At 41.1% G+C, this 19,959-nt stretch overlaps 1 protein-coding gene across 2 annotated transcripts in view; it reads left to right on the top strand.

Annotated features, from left to right (window-relative positions):
• Positions 1 to 19,959, top strand: part of LOC133538702 (zeta-sarcoglycan-like) — a 466,471-nt gene that overhangs the window by 227,360 nt on the left and 219,152 nt on the right. For both annotated transcript variants that reach the window (XM_061880418.1, XM_061880419.1), the window contains exon 3: positions 19,528 to 19,615. In XM_061880418.1, the coding sequence (XP_061736402.1) occupies positions 19,528 to 19,615 (88 nt within the window). The remainder of the gene's footprint in view (positions 1 to 19,527; positions 19,616 to 19,959) is intronic.

Consider the following 19,959-nt stretch of genomic DNA (forward strand, 5'->3'; position numbering starts at 1 on the left):
GCTGGCTGCTGCCAGTTCATTATTATGAAAAAATGACCAAGAGGAAGGCGAGAAACACTTTTTATTTCAACAGACTTTCGCGCCGTCCCTTCCGTCAAAACTCTAAAGGCCGAATGCACATTTCCTATCTTCACAATAAAAGCCCTGCTTCATGCTGCCTGCGCTAACAAAATAAGAGTCTCGGAAAGCTGGCGTGCACAAGTGATGTGCACGCCAGCTTTCTGAGGGATCGCTTGTGCACGCCAGTTTTCCGAGACTCTGTATTTAGTTAGCGCAGGCAGCATGAAGCAGGGCTTTTATTGTGAAGATAGGAAATGTGCAGTCGGCCTTTAGAGTTTTGACGGAAGGTACGGCGCGAGAGTCTGTTGAAATAAAAATTGTTTCTCGCCTTCCTCTCGGTCATATTTTCATAATAATGATCTTGCAGCAGCCAGCGTCATCTCACAAGACCCTCCGGTACCGTGAATGTCATTTAAGTGACGTCTTGGTGAAGATTGATAATCACTAAATTTTAGGTCTATTTTTTTTAAAAGCCTGGCTCGAGATCGACTGACACACCCCCCGCGGTCGACTGGTAGCTCGCGATCGACGTAATGGGCACCCCTGATTTAGTGTATACTTCATGTTCTGATTTTTTAGCCTCTTGCTGCCTGCTTCGCTGTTGCATTTGGCAATTAAATCACCATTCTACCTGCATGTCGTCTCCTGTCTCTGCATCTCCATGTCACGCCAACAGCTGACATGGGAGTTTGTGACAATAAGGTGTTGCAACGCCTCCATCCTAACATGTGCAATATGAATTTCGATCTTTGTCACCATGGAAACACATACATACTCTAAGGCAGTGTTTTTCTAAACCACTGTTTAGTTTAGTTTAGTTTATTAAAGATCCCAATTAGTCTACACCGCAGTGGAGACTATTCTTCCTAGGGTCCAGGTAAAAAACATCACACAATCACAAAATAAAAGATTAAGATACAGTATAACATGATCAGATAATAAAATGTCATAATACAAAAATATCAACAACAAAAAACCCCAAAAAATCATAATTACTTATGTTACATAATAATGTTCATACCAAAGATAAAAATAGCAATATATATATATATATATATATACATATATTTATATATATATATATATATATATATATATTTTTTTTTTTTTTTTTTATTTGTTTTTCTTCAGAAAAATAAAACAAAGAACCAATGGCCTAAAATATACACATTAGTGTACCAACCCTGGAGGGGGTTGGGGGGAGGGGGGGTTGCCCACATATGCAGTCCTCTCCAAGGTTTCTCATAGTCATCATTGTCACCGACGTCCCTACTGGGTGTGAGTTTTCCTTGCCCTTATGTGGGCCTATCGAGGATGTCGTTTTGGTTTGTGTTGTGGTTTTTGCAGCCCTTTGAGACCCTAGTGATTTAGGGCTATATAAATGATCATTGATTAATTCAGGTGGGCTTCACGGTGGAAGAGGGGTTAGTGCGTCTGCCTCACGATACGAAGGTCCTGCAGTCCTGGGTTAAAATCCAGGCTCGGGATCTTTCTGTGTGGAGTTTGCATGTTCTCCCCCGTGAATGCGTGGGTTCCCTCCGGGTACTCCGGCTTCCTCCCACTTTCAAAAACATGCACCTGGCGATAGGTTGATTGGCAACACTAAAATTGGCCCTAGTGTGTGAATGTGAGTGTGAATGTTGTCTGTCTATCTGGGTTGGCGACTTGTCCAGGGTGTACCCCGCCTTCCGCCCGACTGTAGCTGAGATAGGCGCCAGCGCCCCCCGTGACCCGAAAAGGGAATAAGCGGTAAAAAATGGATGGATGATTGATTGAGTGATTGAAAGACAAACAATAGGTGACGAAAAAGTACCAGCAGGACGCAACTTTTTAGGCACGTCCGTATCCTCTCTCCCCCTCCTGCTCCCGGCCACTTACTGTTAAAGACAACAGATGATTACAAACGTTTGTAGAGCAACACGTACCACCTGTGAAATCTAATCAGCTGCCAGCTGTGTCTCGCCGTCAGCACTGCCACGCCCCCATCTGATGGTGCTCTGTCCTCAGCACCATGGACAGAGACGGTGACCATTGCTACTGCAGACAATTCTTCCTCCACATCATTTTTTTCATAATTGTTTTTCTTTAAAACATTCACATTCTCCTGTGGTAAAATTACTTTTCATTCCAGCCCATTCCTTGTTTACTCCTTTTTGCATTATCCTTGTTTTCTTCCTTAATGTGTTTCGACAAGTGTTCCATGCAGGGGCGTCACTAGACCTAATACTGTACCGGGGAACCTGGGGCACAAATAATTCATGTGAGCGTGCAAAGCGCGCAAGTACAAACATTTTTAGCACTTATTTATCATAAAAAATACATAAATAGTGCTTTAAACTATGAAATCTTATCAGATTATGTTCTATGGATCTTTGATTAACCACCTGAAATTAACTAATGCATTTGACCTACTTGTGCACTTTTTTACTCCAGACTTCTAAACTGCTACTGGTAAAAGCAAAAAGGAAGAGCAATGAATATTTTTGAAATATTTATTGCAGTAATGATCTGCAAATTTAACATCTACAAAAGTAAAACAAAAAATAAAGCACCTCTACATCTCTGGGTTCTTTTATATTATTTAATTTACATTTATGGCAATGTGGCGAATCCTATTTGAGATACACAAAACTATAAAATATACACAAAACAATAAAGCCACAGTAGTAGAATAAATGAACAACTGTTGTGTGTCTGTTCAGGGAATCATTTTCTGAGAAGTAAACTGTAACGTCTCCTTTTCATTTTTGCAAAGTGGTCAATCACTCTGGACAGACATGGAAATATTACAGTAACTGTTATACAGTTGACCAGTGGTTCCCAACTGCTGGGTCGTGACATAAAAGTGGAATGTGTGTCGTTTTCAGTGAGGGACAGTCAGATGTATGCATGAAAAAAAAAAGTTTAGGGAGAAAAAAATCAAATTGTGGCAACAAAACCAGATATTTTTAGCCATCTTTCTAGTGACTATTAGTGAGTATTTTAGCAAAAGGCAAACCGACTAACAAGTTGGAGGAGGACTCAGGACAGACATGGAAATATATGTTTTTAAAATCTAAATGAGGCAACAAAACCCGATGTTTTCAGCCATCTTTCTGAAATAAAATACAGAAATTTTATTATTTTTTCTGGAAACAAAACCAGATGCTGTGGCCATTTTTCTGGTGACAAAACAAGATTATTTTAGTCAAAGTCACACCGATTAACAAGACAAGTCTACAGTGCTATTTTTCTGTGAAATAAACTTGAATGATTTAAAAATTGGCTCACGACTTGATGATATGGAAAAATGTTTTTCTTCCTGAAAATAAAACATTTGAGAAGCACTCAACTCACACATGCTTACTCCAAATCATCATTGATGCAGAACCAGCAGACAATAACCAACATTATGTTTCATGTTCATTGGAAATTCCCCCGACAGCTCGTACAGCAAATTAATATGTTTGTCTTGATACAAGGAATAATGTTAGCTAACTTAGCATCAACTTAAGACAATGATGTTGCCTAGCTAGCTAGGACTTCACTTACATCTCTCATTCCTCGCTGCTTCTTCCCTGCTGCGGGCGAATAACTTTCTTAAATCCATCTAGGAGTTCCAGTTTGAGTCAAATCAAAATCAAAATATTGTAATTAGCAAATTGTTGTTGGCTAACGTTACCCCTCTCTCTCTCTCTCTCTCTCTCTCAACCGAAGTCTCGATCCACACGTGAATAAATTACCATATTAAGTAGCCATGTGCTCATTGTTTCGTGGAGTGAATACAGTAGCAATCAATTACCATACTAAGTAGTATGTGCGCTGTTTTCTATGTTATGTAGACTTAAAACTCTGAAGCGTTTTTTTTTATTGGTGAAATTTTTACTGGGGCACTGCAGATCAACAGTAGGGCACGTGCCCCAGTGAAATATGTCTGGCGACGCCCCTGGTTCCATGTCCTCTTGATGTTTAATTCAGCTGAGTAAACACTTGATCATCTCACCGCACACCAGGGGCGGTTCTAGGCATGCTTATATGAGGGGGCAGTCAGAAATGTGAAGGGGGCATCATGTGTACACATCATGCTCCAGCACTTTTTTTTTCTGTGCTTATAGTAACGATGCTTTCTTCATTGAAATGGGTCTTTAGCTATGTGTCCAACCCCAACCTGGAGTAGTGGATTGCACTTTGTCAGGCCTCTACCTTCAGACCTGTCCAACTTGGGTGTCCCACCTGAAAACTAAGCTCCTGCTGGTATAGCTCTTACGGTCACTGAGGCTCGCAAACCCCCTGACCACAATAAGGTGGCAATCCCTCAGGGGGGGAAACTGAAAAATAAAAATAAATGAATAAAATAAAATAAAACATCCTTCATCCAGATTTTATCAACCAACAACATAACATTTATCCTAACTGGATGGCCTAACTCTCAAATAAATTTTGACCCAAAAAAGGACTTCATACACACTACAGTCAATATTTACAAAACTGAAAGGTAGTCTGATGAATAATGATAAAAAATAATCTCAAAATAATTTATAAAACAGAACGTGGGCACTCATCTGGGCACAACATGCATTCACTCCAATGTATGTGTGTTGCCCACCTATTGGTAAATTGATGAAAACAGCAGTGTTTTTGTTTTTAGGTGTCTTGGTCATATCAAATGAAACTTATAATTTGTTTATTACAAAATGTAGATTGAAACATTAAAGGTTGACTATGTAGAATTACAAGACAAAAAACAGAAAAAGAATTCCAGCAGTCGATTGCCAGACCGTTGCTTAGTAAAACGGGCCGTTGCTAGAGACTCCGCTCTGAACAGAGGACAGCAGAGGAGGACTGCTAAGCAGGATATATACCTTATGTTTCATTTTTACCCTCATTAACAGCATCATAAATGACTTGTAGCTTGTTACAGGGACAGGGGAGGCCCTCTGCCTTCCAAACCACTGCTGCTCAGAGCCTCCGCTGTCACTGCTCTCGTCAAGTTGTAAAAAAAAAAAAAAAAAGGAACTCCGTCGCACCGAAAGTCCGCGACGATAAACGTGTTTATGACAGGTAAGACTACACAAATACACCCATCCTAACAAGTATATGATACATGTAGACAACTTTTCCTTTTCTTTTACTTTCATACTGCAACAGTGATTGGATGTTTACTGAGGGCTGAGGTGTGTGTGCGGGTGAGTGTCTGCTGCGAACCTTTGGAATGGTGAATACACGCACAGCGGAGGGAGGGATGAGAGAGAAGCCGACACTACTATATCGTGTGTGTCCCTTTTTCGGCGGATTTTTCCGCTAGTGTAGATAATTTTGTCAACTTGTAATGTAGTAACTTTGTGAGTTTATTAAAATTTGCTTTCTCAAATTTTGATTTGAGGGGGCAAGACATTTATTTATTTACCCCCCTCTTGCCCCTGCGTAGAGCCGGCCATGCCGCACACTTTAGTCAGCCTGGCTCCCATATTATTGAACTTGGATTCTCGAGTCTCATCAACATCCTCCTCCGCTACACTAGTTGTCGTAAAAAAAAAAATTTCGGCCCATTTTTTTTTGCCATCACAGGGCTTTGAAGATCGGAGATTATGAATATTTTTAGCTTGTTTTGTTGACTTGTTTTTTCGAGGAGTTAGTTTCTCTCGCAAGACGGTGTTCAAGCCATTGGTAACCTCAAACAGGTTTGGGATTTTTGGTCAAGATCTGTTGTCAGGGAAAGTGCTAAAATAGTTCAAAATGTTTGATTCCCTGCAAAGCTCTGTGACATTTAAGCCCCTTCTACACTAAGCCAGGGTAAATCCCACCTACCTTATCCGTGTGCACACACAATTCCACCGTTTAAGACCCCCTGCCCCACCCTCTGTCTGCCGGCGCAACGCGATCTAGTACGCCTGCGCGGAAAATGAGCACGTCATAGTCACCTCCAGTGTTGCTTTGTGAGCAAGTTTTTATATTTAACTTATCTGAACAATATCCAGTGTTCTGGTATTTCAATCAACTGGAATCCAGTGCGCTGTGGGGCCCTATTGTAGTGAATCACACCTGAGACATCATAAATTAATCAAAACTTTATTAGACACGTAAACAATGTGATTTTAAATACTCTGGACCTAGACGTTGAGTCTGCGACATACATGGCAGACAATAACTGATACCGTCTGCTTTGCCAGTCCAAAAGCAATCTTTGTTTTCCGTAGTCTTCTCTCGTCGGACAGTTAATAGAAAGCACACACTACCTTTTCTTATCGCATCCACGGGAGTCCGCATTCTCGTTGTCTCTCCTTCAACAAATGGACTAATGGATTCTACAGTAAGTAGAATCACAGCTGACCTGGGCATTCGAAAGTCCTCTTGCCGTATGAGAAGTGTTGTATCCCAAATAGCTGCAATCGCTTTCTCTTAAAGGGGAACATTATCATAATTTCAAAAGGGTTAAAAACAATAAAAATCAGTTCCCAGTAGCTTGTTGTATTTTTTTATTTTTTTTTTTTAATTTTACTGGTCCCGGAATATCCCTAAATAAAGCTTTAAAGTGCCTTATTTTCGCTATCTTCGAAACCACTATGCATTTCCCTGTGACGTCATACAGTGCTGCCAATGTAAACAAACAATGGCGAATACCACAGCAAGATATAGCGACATTAGCTCGGATTCAGACTCGGATTTCAGCGGCTTAAGCGATTCAACAGATTACGCATGTATTGAAACGGATGGTTGGAGTATGAAAGTATTGAAGAAGAAACTTAAACTATTGAGCGAATAGCTATTGACGCTATTCATAGCCATAGCATGGCCGAATAGCTGCGTTAGCATCGCCGGTAAAATGTGCGGACCAAACGATCAGGACTTTCGCATTTTGTGATAATGGAACAACTTAAATCCGTCGATTGGTAAGTGTTTTTTTCACATTAAATGTGGGTGGAATGGAAACGTGATATAGTTTCAAATGCATCTGCAGGTTATCCATACATCTCTGTGCCATGTCTGCTTTAGGACCGCCGGTAAATAGCATGTGAGCATCGATTAGCGTAGCATGTTAGCATCGATTAGCTGGCAGTCAACATCAACAAAACTCACCTTTGTGATTTTGTTGACTTTATAGTTGCAAATGCATCTGCAGGTTGTCCATACATCTCTGAGCCATGTCTGCTTTAGCCCCCCCGGTAAATAGCATGTTAACATCGATTAGCTGGCAGTCACGCCGCGACCAAATATGTCTAATTAGCACATAAGTCAACAACATCAACAAAACTCACCTTTGTCATTTAGTTGACTTTGTCGTTGCAAATGCATCTGCAGGTTATCCATACATCTCTGTGCCATGTCTGTCATCGCCAGTGTGGAGACACTCTGGCACATTTAATGGGGGTCTGGTGGCAGACACTTTCGCATCTTCGGGCCAGTGGTGCAACTTGAATCCCTCCCTGTTAGTGTTGTTACACCCTCCGACAACACACCGACGAGGCATGATGTATCCAAGGTTCCAAAAATGTGTCGAAAATAACAGAGCTGAGACCCAATGTTTACAATGTGTTGAAAATGAAAATGGCGGCTGTATTACCTCGGCGACGTCACATTCTGACGTCATCGCCTCCAGAGCAATAAACAGAAAGGCGTTTAATTCGCCAAAATTCAATCAATCAATCAATCAATGTTTATTTATATAGCCCCAAATCACAAATGTCTCAAAGGACTGCACAAATCATTACAACTACAACATCCTCGGAAGAACCCACAAAAGGGCAAGGAAAACTCACACCCAGTGGGCAGAGAGAATTCACATCCAGTGGGACGCCAGTGACAATGCTGACTATGAGAAACCTTGGAGAGGACCTCAGATGTGGGCAACCCCCCGTCTCTAGGGGACCGAAAGCAATGGATGTCGAGCGGGTCTAACATGATACTGTGAAAGTTCAATCCATAGTGGCTCCAACACAGCCGCGAGAGTTCAGTTCAAGCGGATCCAAGACAGCAGCGAGAGTCCCGTCCACAGGAAACCATCTCAAGCGATCAGCAGCGTAGAGATGTCCCCAACCGATACAGGTGAGCGGTCCATCCTGGGTCCCGACGAGCGGTCCATCCTGGGTCTCGACTCTGGACAGCCAGTACTTCATCCATGGTCATCGGACCGGACCCCCTCCACAAGGGAGGGGGGGACATAGGAGAAAGAAAAGAAGCGGCAGATCAACTGGTCTAAAAAGGAGGTCTATATATTTCTATATAATTCACCCATTTAGAGTTCGGAAATCGGTTAAAAAAATAGATGGTCTTTTTTCTGCACCATCAAGGTATATATTGACGCTTACATAGGTCTGGTGATGATGTTCCCCTTTAAGGTATCCATGTGTGATTTCCACAAGCGTCTGTACAGACAGAGTGTCTGGATGTTCCGCCTCCATCTTTCCAGTGGTTAGTTCGGAGTTACGAAACCGCTTTATTATGGCGCGTTCTTTTTGGCGTCACTTCCTCTCCGAACTCACCTTGTCAACGATCAATGAGTCCATACAAAGCTAAGAGCCGGAGATTGACGAAATACACGGCACACTTACCTGTGTAAAAAATGATCCAAGGAGGGGAACCCTAACTTCTTATGGGCCAAGCTGTTTGTTTACATGTTTTTTTTTTATTTCTCTTTGCTATTTGGGCTTATTGGACCCTAATTAGAATAAAAACAAAAAAATCATCTTTTTATATGATGTACTTAGTCCATAAGTAACAAACGAGTACTTCATGTGTAGTGATATACTCGTTTTTATTTTTACACTTTTTTTCCCCAAATTCCATTGTATGTTATACTTTTCTGACACCACCAGATGGCGGTATTAGTTTCCATATGAGGCATAAAACCCCAATTCTGTCGTGTACACAATTTTGGAAATAAGAGCTAAACGCTGCTGTCCACGTATGTGGCCACTAAGGCCTTTAGAGGATAAACGATGATTTAGTGTGGCTGAAACGGGGCTTAGGATAAATAATTATTTCTTTAATGAGTTATCCAGGCTTAATGTAGACAAGGTCTAAAAACAGGTTGTTAGTGTCATGTCTTGGTGATCATGTTATGTTATGTTTTGTTTTTGCACTCTGTCAGTTCCTGTTTTTTCACTCCCTGCTTTGTTTCCATGACATCCCATTAGTTTTCACCTGTCCTCATGTCACGCACCTGATTCATTTGGACTCGCGCACCTGTTGTTAATCACGTCACCTCTATTTAAGCCTGTAGTTGCCAGGCAGTCAGCCTGTAGTTGCAGGCACCCAGCCTGGGCGATATCACCCTCAACACACCATTGTTATTCATGCTGATGATCCATGCTGCTCACATTCATGCTCTTTTCTCGTTCCAAGTAAGTTTTCTTTATTCATGCCATAATTTGCAAGTTTTGTTTTATGTCCATAGTTTTGCCTTTGTGGTAGTTTTGTTTCCTTAGCCAAGTTTTGAACCTCTGCTGAGGGCGCCTTTCGTTCTTTCCTTTTTTTTTTTGAGTTAAAGGCCTACTGAAACCCACTACTACCGAACACTCAGTCTGATAGTTTATACATCAATGATGAAATACTAACATTGCAACACATGCCAATACGGCCGGTTTAGTTTACTGAATTACAATTTTAAAATTCCCGCGGAGTTTCTTGTTGAAAACGTCGCGGAATGATGACGCGTGCGTGTGACGTCCCGGGTTGCAGGGGACATATTAGCACAGCACCAATTGTGGCTAAAATTCGTCTCTTTCCATCGCGCAATTACACAGTATTCTGGAGATCTGTGTTGCTGAATCTTTTGCAATTTGTTCAATTAATAATGGAGAAGTCAAAGTAGAAAGATGGAGTTGGGAAGCTTTAGCCTTTAGCCACACAGACACGGTGTTTCTTTGTTTAAAATTCCCGGAGGTGAAGCTTTACTATGGATCAGAGCGGTCAAGCGAACATGGTTCCCGACCACTTGTCAACCGGCAGGTTTAGGTGAGACAATGGTGGTAAAAAGTCGCCTCTTACTGAAGATGCAGCTGCCGTCGACTTCCCTCAGAGACCGGCGTCAACACACCCGTGGACACACACCTCTGACTATCAGGTACTATTTAATCTCACTAAAACACTAGCAACACAATAGAAAGATAAGGGATTTCCCAGAATTATCTTAGTAAATATGTCTAAAAACATCTGAATCCGTCCCAATGCAATCGCCTTTTTTTTTTAACTTTGTTTTTTTTAAACATTTTTTACTAGTCCTTCGCTATCAATATCATCATCCACGGATCTTTCATCCTAACTCAAATTAATGGGGAAATTGTCGTTTTCTCGGTCCGAATAGCTCTTGCTGTTGGAGGCTCCCATTTCAAACAATGTGAGGACGTGAGGAGCCCTCACCCTTGTGATGTCATCGTCTGCGACTTCCGGTAAAGGCAAGGCTTTTTTAGCAGCGACCAAAAGTTTTGAACTTTATCGTCGATGTTCTCTACTAAATCCTTTCAGCAAACATATGTCAATATCGCGAAATGATCAAGTATGACACTTAGAATGGACCTGCTCTCCCCGCTTAAATAAGAAAATCTCATTTCAGTAGGCCTTTAAGATTAAAATCATGTTTTTACCTTCACGCCATGTCCGATCCAGTCGCTTTGCACCACGGGAAAACAAATCACACCAAAGTCCAGGTCTTGACAGTTAGTTGAATGGTTGTTTCCAGGCCTGTCAGCCAGTCCTTGCCCTATCTAATGTGTTATCCTGGACAGGATACACAGTAGAAATGCAATAACTGTATGACTAATACAAAAGGTTAAAGGGGAACATTATCACAATTTCAAAAGGGTTAAAAACAATAAAAATCAGTTCCCAGTGGCTTGTTTTATTTTTCGAAGTTTTTTTCAAAATTTTACACCTCCCGGAATATCCCTAAAAAAAGCTTTAAAGTTCTTGATTTTCGCTATTTGCGATGCGACCGTCCATTTCCCCGTGACGTCATACAGTGCTGCCAATACAAACAACATGGCGGTTACCACAGCAAGATATAGCGACATTAGCCTGGATTCAGACTCGGATTTCAGCGGCTTAAGCGATTCAACAGATTACGCATGTATTGAAACAGATGGTCGGAGTATGGAGGGAGTTAGCAAAAACGAAATTGAAGAAGAAATTGAAGCTATTGAGCGAATAGCTATTGACGCTATTCGGCCATAGCATGGGTGTACCTAAGGAAGTGGCCCATAGCATGGCTGCCTTATTAGCATCGCCGGTAAAATGTGCGGACCAAACGATCAGGACTTTTGCATCTTGTGACACTGGAGCAACTTAAATCCGTCGATTGGTAAGTATTTGTTTCGCATTAAATGTGGGTATCTAGTTTCAAATGTACATACAGCTAGCGTAAATATCAATCAATCAATCAATGTTTACTTATATAGCCCTAAATCACTAGTGTCTCAAAGGGCTGCACAAACCACTACGAGATCCTCGGTAGGCCCACTTAAGGGCAAGGAAAACTCACACCCAGTGGGACATCGGTGACAATGATGACTATGAGAACCTAGGAGAGGAGGAAAGCAATGGATGTCGAGCGGGTCTAACAGGATACTGTGAAAGTTCAATCCATAATGGATCCAACACAGTCGCGAGAGTCCAGTCCAAAGCGGATCCAACACAGCAGCGAGAGTCCTGTTCACAGCGGAGCCAGCAGGAAACCATCCCAAGCAGAGGCGGATCAGCAGCGCAGAGATGTCCCCAGCCGATACACAGGCGAGCAGTACATGGCCACCGGATCGGACCGGACTCCCTCCACAAAAGAGAGTGGGACATAGAAGAAAAAGAAAAGAAACGGCAGATCAACTGGTCTAAAAACGGAGTCTATTTAAAGGCTACAGTATACAAATGAGTTTTAAGGTGAGACTTAAATGCTTCTACTGAGGTGGCATCTCAAACTGTTACCGGGAGGGCATTCCAGAGTACTGGAGCCCGAAATTAAAAAGCTCTACAGCCCGCAGACTTTTTTTGGCCTTTGGGAATCACTAATAAGCCGGAGTCCTTTGAACGCAGATTTTTTGCCGGGACATATGGTACAATACAATCGGCAAGATAGGATGGAGCTAGACCGTGTAGTATTTTATACGTAAGTAGTAAAACCTTAAAGTCACATCTTAAGTGCACAGGAAGCCACCGCGTAGCATGTTAGCATCTTTTAGCTGGCAGTCATGCCGTGACCAAATATGTCTGATTAGCACATAAGTCAAAAACATCAACAAAACTCACCTTTGTGATTTCGTTGACTTAATCGTTGCAAATGCATCTGCAGGTTATCCATACATCTCTGTGCCATGTCTGTCTTAGCATCGCCGGTGAAATGTGCAGACACTCTGGCACATTCAATGGGGGTCTGGCGGCAGACACTTTCGCATCTTTGGGCCAGTGGTGCAACTTGAATCCCTCCCTGTTAGTGTTGTTACACCCTCCGACAACACACCGACGAGGCATGATGTCTCCAAGGTTTCAAAAAATAGTCGAATGAACGGAAAATAACAGAGCTGAGACCCAGTGTTTGTAACATGAAATTAAAAATGGCGGGTGTGTTACCTCGGTGACGTCACGTTCTGACGTCATCGCTAAAAGACCGATAAACAGAAAAGCATTTAATTTGCCAAAATTCACCCATTTAGAGTTCGGAAATCAGTTAAAAAATGCATGGTCTTTTTTCTGCAACATCGAGGTATATATTGACGCTTGCATAGGTTTGGTGATAATGTTCCCCTTTAAGATTAAAATCATGTTTTTACCTTCACGCCATGTCCGATCCAGTCGCTTTGCACCACGGGAAAACAAATCACACCAAAATCCAGGTCTTGACAGTTACTTGAATGGTTGTTTCCGGGCCTGTCAGCCAGTCCTTGCCCTATCTCATGTGTTATCCTGGACAGGATACACAGTAGAAATGCAATAACTGTATGACTAATACAAAAGGTTAATGACCACCCCTTTACTAATTTGTAGAAATGAATAGTTACATGTCCTTAATTGATCAGGAACTAATTGATGCAATAAGCATTAATTGCAGGTGCATCATGTCCCAATAAGGAGGCAATAAAGCCTGTTGTGGTGAAGTTATCCTTCGACACTTTATGATGTTTGGCGTCAACCAGCTGCTGCGCACACATGAATTAGCTTCTGTTTAATATGCATTACATACAGTCGCAATTTCCATCCATTTGCATATGCTTGATAAATAAGATTGTTAATATACAGCCGCACTTCTACCCGACTGAGCAGCGCTCTAAGTGAATGGGATGAGGGGGCCGCTGCCCATTGAGCTGGATGATGTCGGGAGCTTTACATCTGTCAAGCCGCACAAAGCAGTCATAGACTTTAAACAGAGTGGAAAGATATTATAGTGACGCCCATCATACGCCCTGTTGAAAGTAATTAATCCAGTGTGCATGCTTTGAGGAGCACATGAGAAGCACAATGCACATTGTACCATTTTTGTCGTCTACCCCGGCTGGCTGTTGTGTTTGTGTTTGTTTGCAACGAGCTGTGTAACGCTGCACTGTCTGCAAATAACCTTAATTAGATCCAATGATTAGTCTCCCTGTGTAATTACATCATGTGTAATGCTTGCATAGCCAGGTGTGTCGTTGTTTTCTCCGCATGCATATGTCTGGTCCCGAATCCGCCTCGTGTACATATATTAAAGAAGAAAGTGAGGGCGAGAGAGAAAGGGGAAAAAAAAATTATTAAAAGGAAGGATTAGGTGGATGGAGGAGGAAGTGTTCTGTTTGTGTAGACCAGCAACTGTGCAATTTTTTTTTTTTTTTTTGCACAACTCATTTGGAATGCAGCACGGCGTTCATTTGGGGAAACCTAGAGAGAAATTGGGTCACCTGTGAGCTATTCAGTTAATGCTGGCTAAACAAAAAGGAAAAAAGGGAGCAGCAAATTTCAAAAAATAAAAAGAGATAGGAAAGGAGATATGACGTGAAAGCGGAGATCAAATGAGGGGAAAAAAAATACAAAAAAGTGAGAAAAAAACTTTTGCTTTTGGGATTGTGGAGGAATATTTTTCACACTGATACAAAGTGAAGGCAAACATGAAATTACAGCACTTTTTCTCCTCATCGCAAGGCATAGGTGTAACGAGGGTGTGTGTGGGGGTGGTGGCAATTTGCTGCGGGGTTCGTTCCCCCGGGTTGCAAACGGATCACTCTGGACAGGACTTGCAGGTAGGAGCATAAATGGTAAATGGTACATGGGTTGTACTTGTATAGCGCTTTTCAACCTTTTTTATTCTTTAAGGCAGTGGTCCCCAACCACCGGGCCGCAGAAGAATTTTTTATAAAACAAAAAATAAATAAATAAATATATATATATATATATATATATATATATACATATATATATTTATTTATTTTTATTTTTATTAAATCAACATAAAAAACACAATGTACACTTGTAATTAGTGCACCAACCACAAAAACGTCCCTTTTTCATGACAAAAACGTCCCTTTTTCATGACAAAGAAGAAAAAAAAAAAAATAGGACCCCCCCGGACACAAAAACTACAAGCGTAACTGTTGCATGAATAGCTCTCTGATTAGTGGTCGACTGCAGATGAGCATGCCGACCACATTTTCTAATTTGAACCAAATTAGAAAACCAAAACAAACCCAGAGGTACACAAAACAGGAACTAAGGGAGTCCAAAATAAACAGAACATAACAAAAACGTGATCCGGGCCACGGATCATGACAATAGGTGTCGTTTATTTAACACACACGTCAGATATAAAACGAAGTACGGATTGAATACTTACGATTTAAATGTGTTTTACAGCAAAATATGTTGTGCCCATTAGAGATGCGCGGATAGGCAATTATATCATCCGCAACCGCATCAACGAAGTCGTCATCCACCCGCCGTCCACCCAAAGCGACATTTTATCAGAACCGCAACCGCCCGTTGAAATACATCAGAGGTCGGCCACCTTTACCACTCACAGAGCTATTTAAACCCGTTTCACAGAGCAAAGAAGACAATGGTAGCCGCTAACGTTCTCGCGAATATCCAATGATGTTCATCCGTATGACAAGAATAAGTGCTTGCTGTGAAGTCATTGCCTTTGACACCTTCTACAACATGTACAAACTGATTGTTGGTCCAGCAAAATGTTGTAAGCAGCGCCCGCGGATACACGTACAAGATTGAAAGACATACTGGGTGATACAGAGTACACTGATGGTTGTGATATAAACAATTTTAACACTCTTACTAATATGCGCCACGCTGTGAAGCCACACCAAACAAGAATGACAACACATTTTGGGATAAACATCCTCACAGTAACACAACATAAACGCAACACAACAACTACACAGAATCCTTTGCATCCATGACACTTCCTGAATATATTTTACACCCCCGCATCTCCAATTCCGTGGCGGGGTTTGCTGCTAGCGGGGTGAATGAAATAGTCAGGATGCAAAGGATGCTGGGTATTTGTTGTGTTGTGTTTATGTTGTGTTACTGTGAGGATGTTCTCCCGAAATGTGTTTGTCATTCTTGTTTGGTGTGGCTTCACAGCGTGGTGCATATTAGTAAGAGTGTTAAAACTGTTTATACCACAACCATTAGTGTACTCTGTGTCACCCAGTATGCCTTGCAGTCGTGTGCGTGTGTCTGCTGATGCCAAACACAACTTGTTGCTGGACTGACAAGTAGATCGTACATGTTGTAGAAGGCGACAAAGTTAATGGATCATAGCACGCCCTAATACTTATAAACTGGGTAACTGCCAGCAGTCATTCTAGTGAAAGTTTGCGTCCCCTATTGTCTTCTTCGCGTTGTGACACGGGTCCTAAATGGCTCTTTGAATAGAAAAAGATACCGAACCGTGAATCACGTATATCAAATATTTCCGAATGGTTCAACCGCCACCCGCCCGAATCTAATTAAAATCTATTTTATCGTCATGTCACCCGCCCGACCCGCGGTTTATCCGCGGACTCCGCGGATGAGACCGCAAACCGCGCATCCCTAGTGCCCATACAGTAGGAAGGGGATTTGTGTGGCCCTATTCGTCGCAGTTTACCAGACTCAATAAATTGTGACCAATTCGGGGGGTTGCACTATCCAATTTAGCAGCCAGATGGCAGTAAAGTGTGAATTGTTTGTGATGATTCCGACTTTCACCACAGTGTCAGTTGCTATGTATTATGCTATGGCTCCTGACAGATTTGTTTTTTTGTATTTTTGGTCCAATATGGCTCTTTCAACATGTTGGGTTGCAGACCCCTGGCCTAAGCTCAATGTTTGGTGATAATCATGAGCATTTTTTTTTTTTAATAACCCTGCAAGCAACCAATCAACACTTTTGTCAGATCCACTATGGACTGGACTTTCACAATATTATGCTAAATCCACTAAAAGTCCATTGCATTGGGATCCCTACATCTGCGGTCCTCTCCAAGGTTTCTCATTGTCCCATTGGGTTGAGTTTTTCCTTGCCCTGATGTGGGATCTGTGCTGAGGATGTTGTTGTAGCTTGTGCAGCCCTTTGAGACACTTGTGATTTAGGGCTATATAAATAAACATTGATTGATTGATTGACTTTGGAGCGGTAAAAACAATGACAAGTCCTACTTATCTCTTGTTTTTTATTGTAAAGGGGAGTGAATTATTTTTATATAGCACTCTTCTGCGCTTTTAGTGAAACCCATTATCTACATCTGGGGGGTCAAAAGTCATTTTGTTCAGGGGCCACATGGAGAAAAAAATCTACTCCCAAGTGGGCCGCACTGGTAAAATCACGGCACGATAACTTATAAATAAAGACAACTTCGGATTGTTTTCTTTGTTTAAAAATAGATCAAACACATTGTGAAATTGTACAAATCATAATGCTGTTGTTTTTTTAATTGTTGCAATTAATAATATATATATTTTATGTGTTGTTATTTATATTTTATGAATAAATTATGTGATAATGTTCATCAGTCAATTCATTGGTGTTAATTTCCGATCTATCAAGGTACAAACAATTATATTAAACTCATATTACAGGATGTTATTTATGTAGTTTGATCATTTTTTTCAACTGACATACTAACATCATGTGGTTTATTTGTACATAACTCAAACATACAAACTCATTTTAGAACGGGGGCCACGTGGAGAAAAAAATCTACTCCCAAGTGGGCCGATCCGGTAAAATCACGGCACGATAACTTAAAAATAAAGACAAATTCAGATTGTTTTCTTTGTTTGAAAATAGAACAAACACATTCTGAAAATGTACAAATCATAATATTGTTGGTTTGTTTCTACACTTACATGTTGCGGTTAATAGTATTCTGTCTTTATTTGTCGTTTTTTTATATTTTCTGAATAAATGATGTGATAATGTTCCTCAGTGAACTTATTGGTGTTAATTTTCAATCTGTGTAGAAACAAAAATGATATCAACATCAAATTATACTATGGTATTTATGTAGTTTGATCATTTTCGTCAACTGATGCACTAACATCATGAGGTTTAATTTGTACCGTATTTTTCGGAGTATAAGTTGCTCCGGAGTATAAGTCGCACCTGCTGAAAATGCATAATAAAGAAGGAAAAATACGCATATAAATCGCACTGGAGTATAAGTTGCATTTTTGGGGGAAATGTATTTGATAAAACCCAACACCAAGAATAGACATTTGAAAGGCAATTAAGATAAATAAAGAATAGTGAACAACAGGCTGAATAAGTGTACGTTATATGAGGCATAAATAACCAACTGAGAAGGTGCCTGGTATGTTAACCTAACATATTATGGTAAGAGTCATTCAAATAACTGTAACGTATAGAACATGCTATACCTTTACCAAACAATATGTCACTCCTAATGGCTAAATCCCATGCAATCTTGTACGTCTAGTCTCTTACGTGAATGAGCTAAATAATATTATTCGATATTTTACGGTAATGTGGTAATAATTTCACACATAAGTCACTCCTGAGTATAAGTCGCACCCCTCGGCCAAACTATGAAAGAAAACTGTGACTTATAGTCCGAAAAATACGGTAAGTTATCAAAAAACTTTGTGTTTCCAGGAGTTCCCTGCCAGATGACAAAAGCTCCTTTGAGCTTACCAAGCAAAAGCTTGTAAATCACCACTGTGTATGATGGGAAGCGACAGGAAGGTGTCGGTATCTTTAATCTACTGTGATCCACAGGAAGATCTTGTCTTGACCCGAGATCTACAAAGCGGAGAGGAAGCAGGGCCTGACGCAAGCTCCTGGCATTTTTTTCTTTGTGCTGTTTAATGACAACGGCTGTTTACGACCCCCTTCTCCCTTTAAAACAGCTGTTGCCATGTAATCAGGGAAAATTCAAATAAAAGAGGAGGCGTGCAACCTTTGTTTAAAGCGTGTGGAAGACTCTACGAAGAGTACAGCCCAGACGTGTCTCTTCAATGAGCTACATTGAATCATGTCTCTGTTTAATTCCTTGCTTCTTGTCTGGTTTAATAGATGTCATCTGTGTTTGAACCTGACAAGTGTTGTAACAATGACAATATTTTTGGCACAGTACTAAAATTATTTTGGTACTATTTGGTACTTTTCTAAATAAAGGGTACCACAAAAAATTGCATTTTTAGCTTTATTTTAACAGAAAAATGTTAGGGTATATCACTCCTACTTGCTAAATCCGATGAAATCTTATACGTCTAGTCTCTTACGTGAATGAGCTAAATAATATTATTTGAAATTTAGGGGCGGCATGGCGTAGTGGGTAGAGCGGCCGTGCCAGAAACCTGAGGGTTGCAGGTTCGCTTCCCACCTATTGACATCCAAATCGCTGCCGTTGTGTCCTTGGGCAGGACACTTCACCCTTTACCCCGGTGCCGCTCACACTGGTGAATGAATGATGAATGAATAATTGGTGGTAGTCGGAGGGGCCGTAGGCGCAAACTGGCAGCCACAGATGTAGCTTACCACCACCAGGTGTGAATGAATGATGGGTTCCAACTTCTCTGTGAGCGCTTTGAGTATCTAACAATAGAAAAGCGCGATATAAATATAATCCATTATTATTACTATCATTATTATTATATTTTACCGTAATGTGGTCATAATTTCACACATAAGTCGCTCCTGAGTATAAGTCGCACCCCTGGCCAAACTATAAAAAAACTGCGACAAAATACGGTACATATGTAGCATCATCTACAAAGATACAAAGGATCGCTATTGCGACATCCAGTGGACACTTTTAGAACAGCTGCTTCTTTCATTCAAAAATTTCAGGTTCATTTTTATGCTGAGCAAACTCCCCTCGGCCCGTACGTTTGACACCCCTGATTTACCTATTTAAGGTACATTTAAACCAGTGTGGGTGGCACTGGGAACTGGTGGGTAAAGTGACCAGGATGGCGGGAGCAGGGATCGAACTGCTTTACCAACCGAGCCACACCGTCCCTTCTGTAAATGCCATTTGTTCTAAACTACCCCCCCGATCTCTTTGTTTACAGGACAGTCCATTGATCATGCAGTCTGATAGAAATGTGACTATCAATGCGAGGAATGGCGAGGGACAACTCACTGGTCAGCTTACCGTGGGTAAGACACACACACACACACACACACACACACACACAATAACAGACACACACACACTAGCATACACAAACAGAGTATAAAAAAAAAGCACATAAAAGCAACTAGATCATTTCTCAAAGGACATTAAGTTATATTGCTTTTTTTTTTTTTTGCTTGACTTCCTAAATGCATTTACCCCCTGTGTTTACCAAACTAAATACTATCTATTTCCATTAGGCGTTCTCGCTCAGCCTGAAAGCATTTTTTCTTTTTCTTTTTTTTCCTTTGACCGAGTCATTTTTATCAGCTCTAATTGGATTAGCGAGCGGCTATTGTTCTTCAGTGGACGTCATTCGGAGCACATG

Source organism: Nerophis ophidion, linkage group LG20 (assembly GCF_033978795.1).
Source record: "Nerophis ophidion isolate RoL-2023_Sa linkage group LG20, RoL_Noph_v1.0, whole genome shotgun sequence".
NCBI classification, from domain to species: domain Eukaryota; kingdom Metazoa; phylum Chordata; class Actinopteri; order Syngnathiformes; family Syngnathidae; genus Nerophis; species Nerophis ophidion.